This window comes from Arachis ipaensis, chromosome B2 (genome assembly GCF_059453495.1).
Source record: "Arachis ipaensis isolate K30076 ecotype BB chromosome B2, ASM5945349v1, whole genome shotgun sequence".
In the NCBI taxonomy this organism is placed as follows: domain Eukaryota; kingdom Viridiplantae; phylum Streptophyta; class Magnoliopsida; order Fabales; family Fabaceae; genus Arachis; species Arachis ipaensis.
In genome coordinates, this window is record NC_142437.1 from 118,024,992 (window position 1) to 118,038,100 (window position 13,109).

At 32.4% G+C, this 13,109-nt stretch overlaps 1 protein-coding gene across 2 annotated transcripts in view; it reads left to right on the forward strand.

The window, feature by feature from the left end:
* LOC107627874 (uncharacterized) overlaps positions 1 to 13,109 on the forward strand; it is a 34,601-nt gene that overhangs the window by 14,072 nt on the left and 7,420 nt on the right. For both annotated transcript variants that reach the window (XM_088503993.1, XM_088503994.1), the window contains exons 7-11: positions 224 to 934; positions 2,147 to 2,905; positions 9,665 to 10,312; positions 10,720 to 11,586; positions 12,304 to 13,041. In XM_088503993.1, coding sequence (XP_088360119.1) covers positions 224 to 934; positions 2,147 to 2,905; positions 9,665 to 10,312; positions 10,720 to 11,586; positions 12,304 to 13,041 — 3,723 coding nt within the window. The remainder of the gene's footprint in view (positions 1 to 223; positions 935 to 2,146; positions 2,906 to 9,664; positions 10,313 to 10,719; positions 11,587 to 12,303; positions 13,042 to 13,109) is intronic.

Here is a 13,109-nt window from a genome sequence, read left to right on the forward strand (position 1 = left end):
TATTTTAAATTTTTTGTCGAAGAACTACTTCATATATATTCTTATACTTTGCTAAAATATAACTTAACAAAAGCTTGAATATATATATATATATATATATTAAATATATACTTATCTTTTATAACTAAACCTTTGTAACTATTTTTAGAAAAAAAAAAATTCAATGACAGTAATTTTAAAAGCTAAGAAATGATCCCTTTTTCTTCTCGCAATCATTTTATAGGTTTATTTGGAGCTTTCGAATCATCCAGAGTTAAAACAAGTATGGTGTGACAAAACCTTGGTGCAAGTGAACAGGTTTCAGAATGTAAAATCTTTGGTTGTGAAGAGATGTCATGATCTTGTGCATGTAATTCCATCTCATTTGCTTCATTGCTTTAAGAATTTGGAAGATCTGCAAGTATCCGATTGCGATGGAGTGCAAGTCATCTTTAACATGGATGACAGTAACAATAAACAGGTGACAAAAGCAATGGGGTTGTCTCGTTTGATGAAAATATTATCTTTAAAGAATCTACCAAATTTGGAACATGTATGGAACAAAGATTCAATAGAAATTATTCACTTTTCTGCTCTGCAAGATTTGAGCATTGAAAAATGTGATAGTTTGAAATATGTGTTTCCAACATCCATTGCTGAAGACCTTGCCATGCTGAATAATCTTTCGGTAGAAGACTGTGAGAAAATGGTAAAAATCTTTGCAGAAGATAAAAGAACCTCAGAATTAGGAGACACCAAAACATTTGAGCTTCCTTCTTTGACTTCACTGGTGCTTAGAGAGCTGCCAATGCTCAAACACTTTTATCCGGGACTACAAAAGCTTCAATTTCCGAAGCTTAAACAACTATATATACATGTCTGTAAATGGATGATACTCAGTTGTCAAGAGGCAGAGGCATTTATAGATCAACAAATTCTACTTCCAATCGAGCAGGTACTTCTTATGACGATTCTATAGTTTTATTGAAATCAGTTTATATTAACCAAACAATTATAAAAATTTATATAACGTAACAAAAATCATTGATAAGAAATAAGTAAATTAAATAACACCGTAATTAAGAAAAAAATTGTGCAATATCATAAATATAACAGAAACTTCAATGTGAATATTGATGAACAACAAAAGTTCTGTAACTTTTTTTTTAAAAAAAAAAATTAAAGAGTTTAAGATGACAAGATAAAATATTAATGTATAAACTTAAAAGCTAATATTAAAGATTTATAGCCCCTCAAAAATATGCTTGAGTTTATAAAAACGTAAAGTATCTTTTATTTTAGAGAATTTTTTTATTGAATATTAAAATCAGATAAAAAATAAAGATTATAACTAAATTTTTTAAAAAAATATATATTATATATGATATCTTTATTTTTTAATTATAAAAATAATAATTTTTGCATTTTATTAAAAAAAAGTATTCTAGCTTTTATTTGAATTGCAATATACATTTTAACATCAAAACAAAATAATTGAATTAATATGATGATAGTGAAGTGAGTGTTCATCATTCTATATTTGTCATATTTTTATTTTTTTTAAAGTGATTTATTTAAAAAAAAGTGGCAAAACAATATATTTTAATGGTTTATCCTTTTCTCACAAAAAAATATCATAAGTTGCTATATTTGACATTATAAAATATGAAATATGATTAAATAACTCAATTTTGTACCCGCTATTTCATATAATTTGTCATTGCATGTCAATTTATTTAAGTTCTATATGAATCAAATAATTTGTTCATTATTAGGCGTAGAGTAATATATATTTCAACTTATTTAATTTTTGTTTTTAAAACGAATTTATTCATTTTTTTCGTTGCTAGTTGCCTACAATTTTCTTTATATAATTTTTGGTTGCAATTAATAGAATAGAAAAAATAAGTTGCAGAAATTTTTTTCTATCCCAAAAGATTTTCAAAAAAAGTATTTGCGTGAAAAAAATGTTGGCATATATTTTTCTTTGGATCTAATCAATATTACCTAAGTTTATTAGAATTGTTTAGTGAGTGATTAAGAATTAGAGAAATCAACAAATCCAGCCATAGTTGTATATGAATTACATTATTTATTCACTAGTAGATATCCAAACTAATTTATGTTGTTCTTAAAATGAGTCTATTTTGATTGTGTTGCTTGTTAGGTTAATCTTCTATTTCAGAGCTTGAAGAAATTATCATTTGATATGAGAGGCGCCAAGTTGACTTGGGAACTAAAGTCTCGGATACTTGGATTCGGGAAGTCAGAAGAAAGGGTTGAAGAGGTGCTATTTGAGGAAAAACCTAAGGCTGATTATGTTCAACTCCTATCGCATCTCCCTCTCAAAGGGTTAAGCATGTCTTCTCTTTTGAGACTCAAGTCCATTGGTTTCGATCACTCTTGGATACACCCCATCCTTGATAATATCCAAACATTGGAAGTGAAGTGGTGTCTTGATATAAAGAACTTAGTAGCAAGCAAGGTGTCTTTCTCTAGTCTGACGAAATTGAATATATATCATTGCATTGATTTGTTGTATGTGTTCACATCTTCAACAGCAGAAAGTTTGAGTCAACTCAAGCATATGGAGATAAGCTATTGTAGTTCAATGCGAGAGATAATATGCAAAGAGGATGATGAATCTAATGAGAACATAATATTTGAGCAGCTTCAGTTTTTGCATCTTGAAGAGCTGCCAATGCTGAGATGGTTATACTCAGGCAAACGTACTTTGTGTTTTCCATCATTGCAACACTTATCCATCTTTGGCAGATTCTGGAGTATGACAACATTCTGTCCCCACATTCACATAATAAATCTAAATTCAGTCAAGTTGCGCTCAGGACAAAGGTGGATTAATGAATATGAAGTCCAATGGGAAGTTGATGTTGATACCACCATTCGCAAAATGAATAACAAAAAAGTACGTCTTTCATTCTTTCAAAGTTAAAATTATTCTGTTAAAAAGGTCTTGATATTGTGCTTGTTTAGGCATCATTATTTTGATAAAAAAAATATATTTTTTCAATAAAAAAATCTTTTTTATTTTTTAGCGTGTTTGACAAATTTCTAGTAGTAAAAATAAAAGCATTAGAAAAATAAAAAAAATATATATTTTTTGAGAAACTATAATTTATATTTTTTTAAAAGATTTTTTTTAAAAAAAAATATTTTTCATATAATAAATAAACAAAAAAGTACGTCTTTCATTCTTTCAAAGTTAAAATTATTTTGTTAAAAAGGTCCCTGATATTATAAACTACATAATTGGAATAATAGATAAAAGAAATAAACAAATTCCAGGTCTAGTGCTCTTTCATATCATTTCATGCTCTTTTATATATTGAAACGTTACATAACAACCTTACTTTCATATCATTTAATCATATTGTTATTAATATTATTTAAACTTAAACAAAAAATCTTTTATATATCTTGATATTCATCTTTTGTTTAGGTGAAATTTTTTAAATTCCGTGACTTTATTCAGTCACCATTTGACTTCCTGCCTTTATAATTTTTTTATCACTATATTTTTTGTAACTTGCAAAATCTTAAAAAAATATTAAACCATTCTTCTACCTTAACCCATAACAACAATAAACAAGTCTCACAGCCCACAAATTCAGCCCAAAAGAATACATAAATTCAATTATAATTTTAGTCTTTATTATCTTTATCTTATCTTTAGTTGTTCTTATCTTATCTTTATTTGCTTTTATTTTTTATAGGACAATGCTCTATATATATTTAGTCACTTCAATATAATTCAATCAACAATCAATAAAAGTTCTTTTCTTTGCTTTTCCTACTCTTTCACAATTTTATTATGGTATCAGAGCTCTTCTTGAGCTCTGCTGATATCCATGGATAAACCAACCGATTCAGATCCTAAAACTCTTTCAACTCCCCCGCCTACCATGAATAATCAACCTTCCAATTTAACTCAAGATACAACCAATCCCTATTATATTCATCCAAGCGAAAATCCTACCTCAGTCTTGGTTACCCCTGTTCTTACAGTAAACAATTACCATTCATGGAATAGATTCTTCACTATGGCTATTATTTCCAAAAATAAATATGGATTTCTTACTGGTTCTATCTCCTCTCCTCTACCTGGGGATCCTCTTTTCTCGACTTGGGAACGTTGCAACAACTTGGTCTTATCTTGGTTATTCCATTCTTTGTCCCCTTCTATAACTCAAAGTGTCCTCTATTTTGCCACTGCCTCCTCTGTCTGGACCGATTTGAAAGAACGATTTGCTCAGAGTGATCTTCTCCGAATTGCTGAGTTGCAAGAAGAAATCTATGCACTTAAGCAGGGCACTCTGTCTGTCACCGAGTTCTACACATCACTGAAGTCTCTTTGGGAGGAACTCGACAGTTCTCGCCCTCTCCCGGTCTGTTCATGTCCAGCAACATTTCACAGATCACAAGATTTTATAATTCGCTTTCTTAAGGATTGGATGAACGGTTTTCGGTGGTGCGATCTCAAATACTTCTCCTAGACCAATTACCTCCAGCAACCAGAGTTTTTGCATTGGTCATCCAACATGAACGACAGCTACAAGTTACCGCTGGGATTCTAGACGATCCACGTTCCATCACTGCCGCCATCGATTCGCGGCACCCCTCACAAGGTCGCGGTCGCGGTTGCTTTTCCTCCGGCAAGGGTCGCGGTGGTTTTCCCTCCAGCGCGGGACGTGGTGGTTCCTCTAAGTTCTGTACGCATTGCGGTCGTAGTGGCCACACGATTGAAGTCTGTTATTCGAAACACGGGTTCCCACCAGGGCATCCACGTCACTCTGGTAGTCCACATCACTCTGTTGCTATCACCGCCACCACTCCTTCAATCGCCCCTCCAGTGTATGATGAGAGGGCAGCCCTAGGTCATATTGAAGGGCATACCCATCAGCCGAATCCAAACCCAATTTTGGACCTCTCACTAGCCCAACAACAAGCTCTCATAGCACTTCTCAAAAAGACCGAGTCTCCCTCTTCAGAATATAGAGATAATGGTTCATCAAATCAAAATGGGTTTTTGCCTAATCCGAGTACTCATTATCTTTGTTCTTCAAACACATTTTCTATTTTAAATAATTTTTCCAACAAAAATACCTTTTTAAATTCTTGGATTATTGATTCTGGTGCCACAGACCATATTGCATCAAACTTATCTTGGTTTATTTCATATTACAAAATCTCTCCCATTATCATTCACTTACCAAATAACACTAAAGTCACTGCTTCCTATAAGGGTATTGTGCAATTTTCTTCATCTTTAATCCTTCATGATATTCTTTATCTGCCTTACTTTAATTTTAACATTATTTCCATATCCAAAATTACTTCCAATCTTCAATGTCAACTCACTTTTTCATCTTCTTCTTGCACTTTATAGATCAACACTTTGAGGACGATTGGCTTTGGTAGAATGAGAGAAGGCTTGTATGTTGTTGAAAATACTCTCACTCACACCCCATCAACTTCACATTCCATTCATACTATCAAAACAAAATCAACCATTACACCATCCGAGTTATGGCATTTTCGTTTGGGTCATCTTTCTGAACAACGACTTAATTATTTACATAAGCAATTTCCTTTTATTTCTATGCATTATGATAAAACTTGTGATATTTGTCATTTTTCTAAACAGAAGAAACTTTTATTTTCTCAAAACTTTAATAAAACTAATGCAATTTTTGATTTATTACATTTTGACATTTGGGGCCTGTTTCGACAAAATTTTATTCATAATCATAAATATTTCTTAACTGTTGTTGATGATTTTAGTCGCTTTACATGGGCTATTTTGTTAAAATCAAAAGGAGAAGTGCAAAATCATGTAAAGAATTTTATTACTTTAGTTGAAACACAATTCAATTCTAAAGTCAAAACTGTCCGTTCCGATAATGGACCAGAATTTATTTTACATGATTTTTATGCTTCCAAGGGAATTATTCATCAATGTAGTTGTGTTGAAACCCCTCAACAAAATGGACGGGTAGAACGCAAGCATCAACATATTTTAAATATAGCTCGTGCTCTTATGTTTCAATCTAATTTACCATTATCTTTTTGGTCTTATGCTGTTAAACATGCCGTTTATTTGCTTAATAGAGTTCCATCCTCTGCAATTAATTTTCAAACACCATTTGAGATTTTATTTAATCATCCACCAAATTATCATGACCTTAGAGTTTTTGGTTGTTTATGTTTTGTGTCTACCCTAATGACAAATAGATCAAAATTTGATCCAAGAGCCAAAAGGGGTGTTTTCATTGGTTTTCAAAATGGTTTTAAAGGATATATCATTTATCTTTTGGATGACAAAAGAATTGAAATTTCTCGAAATGTTGTATTTGATGAATTAGTCTTTCCTTTGGTTCACACAAATGACCCAATTTCTCTCTCCAACCCAACAACAAATTCTGAACCAAACAATTTTTCTATCAACACACATAACCCAAAAATACCAACCCTTCCAGTTGAAACCTCACCCATACCCATTGATCCAACTCCATCTAATCCTTTATTCTCTCCAACAACCTATCCTTCTTCCTCACTATCGTGTCCTAACCAACTTGAATCCATAACAACCGAATCTCTTTTGAGGCCCACACCCTCCTCTTCTTCTGCACTAGACACTAGTCCACCATCACCTCCTCATCCCCCGTCACCTTCCTCACCACCTGAGCAACCCCATCCTCGTCATTCTGATCGACCTCACCGACCTCCAGCATATCTCTCTGATTACTTGTGCAATTCGTCTCTCACCTCTACCAATCAATCTCCCTCAAAGTGCAGGTATCCTTTATCTTCAGTCATGTCTTTTTCTTCTCTTTCATCTTCACATAAAAGGTTTCTATTATCTCTACATTCTGACGTTGAGCCAAAGTTCTTTAAAGATGTCAATCAACATCCCAATTGGTGTAGTGCTATGAAAGATGAGCTGGATGCTCTTGAGTTGAACAAAACTTGGCGTCTTGTTGATTGTCCTGCAGGTGTTAAGCCGGTTAGCTGTAAATGGGTCTATCGCATCAAACGCAAGCCTGATGGTTCAGTTGATCGATATAAGGCTCGCCTTGTGGCCAAAGGATTCACCCAGACTGAAGGTGTTGATTTCTTGGAAACCTTCTCTCCTGTTGTCAAGCCTGCCACCATTAGATTAGTTTTGGCATTGGCCTCTATGAAGCATTGGCCCATACATCAGTTAGATGTCAATAATGTTTTCTTACATGGGGATCTTTCTGAAGATGTTTACATGACTTTGCCACCCGGGTTCACATCTCCTCGCCCAAATCAATGCTGCAAGTTACTAAAGTCATTATATGGTCTACGACAATCTAGTCGTATGTGGTATGACAAACTTTCTCATCTTTTACTATCCCATGGATATCAGCAGACTTTATCTGATTATAGTCTATTTGTTAAATTTACTGGTGCTCAAATTTGTATACTTCTAGTCTATGTTGATGACATCGTTCTCACCGGCGATTCTATCTCTGAACTTGCTTTCATTAAGTCTATTTTGCACCAGCACTTTCGAATTAAAGATTTGGGCCCTTTAAAATATTTTTTGGGTATTGAAGTAGCTCAATCAGCAAAGGAATTTTGCTTATCTCAGAGAAAATATTGTCTTGATCTTTTGGAGGATTATGGTTTATTAGGTGCTAAACCTGCCTCTGTTCCAATGGATAGTTCCACAAGATTATATCAAGATAAAAGTCCCTTGCTATCTAACCCTTCTGTGTATCGCCGTTTGGTTGGGCATCTTATCTACTTTACCACTACTCGACCAGACATCATGTATGCCACTCAACAATTAAGTCAATTTATGGCAACTCCTACTGAATCTCATCTTCAAGCTGCCAAGCATGTGTTACGATATCTAAAAACTAGCCTCGGCAAAGAAATTTTTTTTTCAAGAGAATCAGAAATTCAGCTTCTCGGCTTCAGTGACTCTGATTGGGCCGGATGTCCTGACACTCGGCGATCTTTAACAGGCTATTGTTTTTTCTTAGGCAACTCTTTAGTCTCTTGGAAGACCAAGAAACAAACCACCGTTGCCCGCTCATCTACTGAAGCAGAATATCGTGCACTTGCCAACACAACTTGTGAACTTCAATGGATAATAAATCTGTTACAATTTTTACGTATCTCTCCTATCCGCCCACCAGTTTTATATTGTGATAATCAAAGTGCTCTTCATATTGCTGCTAATCCAGTTTTTCATGAACGGACCAAACATTTAGAGGTCGATTGTCACTTGGTTCGACAAAAAGCTCAAGTTGGAGTGATGAAACTTCTCCCCATTCCTTCTTCTGGGCAATTAGCTGACATCTTCACAAAGCCTTTGTCTCCTCAACCCTTCCATCTTAATCTCAATAAGCTTGGAGTTCTCGATATCTTTCATCCTCCAGCTTGCGGGGGCATATTAAACCATTCTTCTACCTTAGCCCATGACAACAACAAAGAAGTCTCACAGCCCACAAATTCAGCCCAACAGAATACATAAATTCAATTATAATTTTAGTCTTTATTATCTTTATCTTATCTTTAGTTATTCTTATCTTATCTTTATTTGTTTTTATCTTTTATAGGACAATACTCTATATATATTTAGTCACTTCAGTACAATTCAATCAACAATCAATAAAAGTTCTTTTCTTTGCTTTTCCTACTCTTTCACAATTTTATTAAAAATACGTATTACATGTAAATAATTATGACACTGTAAAAAAATAAATGTTCTTTTAAAGAACTTCTTTAAATTCTTATATTAATATTTAGTGCGTAGAATAAATTAAAAATTCAACTATAAACATTTTAAATTAAAAAATTTATCATCTAATCAAATCTATATGATATTATATAATGGAATTTGTCACATAAAATCAAAACAAAAGATATATCATGATATATTAGAAGATTATTTATTTTAAGAATTTTTATTATTAGCAATATACTTATCTACTATATAAGGATTGAAAAAGGTTTGATATACAAATTTTTCTTTTTTTAAATATTCTTCATTATATATAGTTATTTGTAAATTTTAAATATAAAATCTCTTGGTTAAAAATGAAAAAAGTACCATCTAAACTAATATTGTATCTATTATTACACAGAATTAATGAATAAGAGGGTAGATTAAATACACTAGCTAGTTATAATAATAGGCTCGCATAACATTCAAGTAATATTAGAGGATTTCAATAAGATGCCGTTAAAAAATGAATGACATTAAACAAGACAAAGCCTAGTAGTATACAGCCTTTAAAATTATATATTTGTTACATATAATATTATATAATATTATGTATTTATTTCAGAGGTAAATTAATGAATGTAAAATAAAATAATTTAATTAATTTAGGCTGATTTTTATTATTTTTTAAATATTTTTTATTTTAAAAATATTATTTATATATTAAAAGTAATAATCTTATCAAGTAAATGTATTAGTGACTGATTTTAGTGTACATGTATCAAAATTTTTTAAATGAGAAGAAATAACTCTTAAATTTTTACCCAACTTTATTAAACATTGTAAATAATTACAAATAAAAAGTCGAACTTACAAGTATATCCCAATCCCTTGTGATTTCACACAACTCTCCTAATGTAGAGAACCAAATAAGGAGTAATTAAATTTCTTATTTTCCATGTGCAGATTTTACTCAGAGAAAGTCTATATTTTCAAGAGATGTGGCGTGCCTCATTGCCGCTCTCTGAAGCATGCTTCAGTAATTTGCAGTCCTTGGTTGTGCATCAATGTGATTTTTTATCGGAAGTAATACCTGCTAATTTACTTCCTTTTTTAAATAACATGCGAAAATTGAAAGTTCAAAAATGTAGTTCCGTGAAAACTATATTTGATGTGAAATGCATAACAAAAGACAGGACACTCCTACCAATTAAATTTTCACTGAAGAAGTTGGTCTTAGAAAAGTTGCCGAATTTGGATAGCATTTGGAATGAAGATCCTGATGGGATACTCGACTTTCAACTTATACAACAAGTGCATGTTGATACATGTAAAAGTCTTACCAGCTTGTTCCCAAAATCAGTAGGCAAGGATCTTGTCAATCTTGAAAATCTAGAGTTGAAACATTGTAAAAGCTTGGTGGAAATCATTGCAGGGAATGAAACTACACCAGAAAGAGCAATTTCAAACCTTATTAAGTTCCCACGTTTGACTTCATTGATACTATTGGATTTACCAAGCTTCAATTGTTTCTACTGTTCATTGCATTGTGTCCTGTTGAAGACACTCAATGATCATGATCCACAAATTGAGGACCAAGTCTCTTTTAAAGAGGTACTTATTAATCATGCGATTGCTTTATATTTCCTACATGAGACTACTAACGATAAATAGGTTAAAAAATCTTGTAATATGAATAGTGAATTGTGTTGTATAACAGTGCCTATAAATTCTTCTTACTGTATGATTTATATGTAAAAATAATGTACTTTATATTTTCTTTTTTCTTTCTTCAAAATATATTGGTGGACATGTCTTGCGATCAGCATCACGAGTCTATGTATTTGTTCCCACCTCCAAAAACAAAATTATCAAATATATAAAGTATTTGTTGTGGTATATGTATATTTTTCTCTTGTATGGTATTCATTCTTATAATTTTAATAATATAAGATTAAGTCCATTTGATTTAGTTATTTCTCTAACAACTTTGAATTGATGGCCTCATTTCCTCTGTCCAGGTTACTCCGAAATTGACCAACATGTTGTTTGGTAAAAGAGAAGCGAAGATGATTGGACATGAAGAATGTGAGGGAAGCCACTTTTGCGACATAAATGTTCCTGCTATGCACAGCTTTAATGTTGAGCTTGAGTCTGATGAACTTCCATATACATTTCTCCAAAAGGTGTCCTGTATAGAAAATCTCGAAGTGAAAAATAGTTCCATCAAAGAGATATTCTACTCTGAAAACTCTAATGTGGATTGTGTCCAAGTTTTACCACGTCTTAAGGAATTGAAGTTGACTTCTCTTTCTGAACTAATTTCCATAGGATTTGAACACTCTTGGATACGAGAATCATCAATTCTCAAAACTCTGGTAACCTTAGAAGTAAGAAGCTGCTCTGGTTTAACAAGCTTAGTTTCTTCTCCTGTATATTTCTCCAATCTGACGCATTTGATTGTATCTGAATGCGATAGCATGATATATTTGTTCACATCTGCAACAGCTAAAAGTTTGACTCAACTCAAAAAAATAGAAATATCTAATTGTAAATCTATGCAATGGATTGTGTCTAATGAAGGAGAAGTAGCAATTCATGATGAGATAGTATTTGAGCAGCTGCAAGAGTTACGACTTGAGTGTTTAAAAAACCTTAGAAGATTTTACAATGGGGGTTTTACCTTAACCTTTCCATCATTGGAGGAATTGCAAGTATTTGAGTGCAACAGGATGGAAATTTTCTGTGAAGGTACCATCAATACAAACAAGTTCTGTGAAGGTACCATCAATACAAACAAGTTGTCAGCAGGTTTTTTTAATTATGGAGATAAAACCACATTGGAAGTTGATCTCAATTCTACCTTACGAAACACTTACAGGACAGAGGTATGTATTTTTTTATTTTTCTCGTTTCTTATTTTTTCTTTAAGAGACAAAAACTTTTCTTAATACATTTTAAGTGTTTATAACAACAAATATTATTTTGTAAAGAGAAAAATTTACTTACTTTACCAACCTATATTCTTTGACCGACAGAATTCATATCACAATAACTTGAATTAGCATTGATCGACGCAGTTTTTAGCTATATAGCACATTTTTAATATGCCAACCTATATCCGATGTTGGATTAAAAGCAGATATGATATGCATCATTATTGTTGCAAAATGTCCATGAATTTCACATTAGATGATATAATCTTTACACAATTTGTGCAAATATTTATATATGTATTCATAATTTAACAATTGAGAAGAATTGCAGTGTATAAAATTTTGGATGGATTATTCCTCTTCCTCTCTGATCTCTTTCTGTTTATGTATAAATGTGTGGAAGGTTTCTTGTTAGAATAATAAGATTATACCGGAATGAGAAGAATATATTTGAGTAGTTAAATCATGTATGAATACTCAAGATATAAAGACTTTTTTAAGTGCAAAACAGAAAAATTATAAAGATATAAGATGTTTAATTTCTAAAAAATATGTAACTAAAAACGTGTACGTAGTGAGAATGAAAGTTGGATCAAAATACTAGATTTTGTGTAGCCAATTAACATGTGTACTGATTAATTTAACATTTTTATTATGTTTCATGCCCAGGTTGCAAAATTTGTGAGGGAAGTAAAGGAATTGAAGCTCCGCGAACACCCAAGGATACATGGAATATGGAATGGTCCATTTCGAGTTCCATCCTTGTGCTTCATCAGATTGAAGATCTTGGTTGTGGAAAGATGTGAATTCACGTCTATTGTAATACCCTCTCACATACTCAGTTTGCTATGTAAATTGGAAGAGTTGGTAGTGCGACAATGTGATTCTGTGAAAGCAATATTTGAAGTGACACATGAAGAAGACACAAAGATCAATTCTTTAAGGTCTGGCCTAAAGAAATTGACTATTGAGCAGCTACCAAATCTTGAACATGTTTGGGATTCAGATCCTACTCAACAAATTAGTTACTTTCAGAGCTTTCAAGAAGTCTACGTTCATGGATGCAACAACCTTCAAAGGTTATTTCCAACATCTGTAGCTGAAGATCTAAATAAACTTGAGAAACTGGAAGTAACAGAGTGTGATAGATTGGTGGAAATTGTTGCAAAGGATGAAGTAGTTGTTGAAGGAGCTCCTAAAGAGTTTGCATTGCAAAGCATGACCTCCATAAAATTGTGGTCTTTGCCAGAATTGAAATGTTTTTACCCTGCTCCGCACAAGCTAGAATGCCCCAAGCTAGAGGAAGTGCACTTATTCCACTGTGAAAAGTTGAAGACATTCCAATTTGAGTCTCAGAAATTTCAATATCCACAAGCAGAGAATCAAGCCATTTTCTTGCCAGAAAAGGTTTCATGTCTTGTTAATCTTTATGACATTAATACATCCATGTCTTATTGATTATTTTGACTATCATT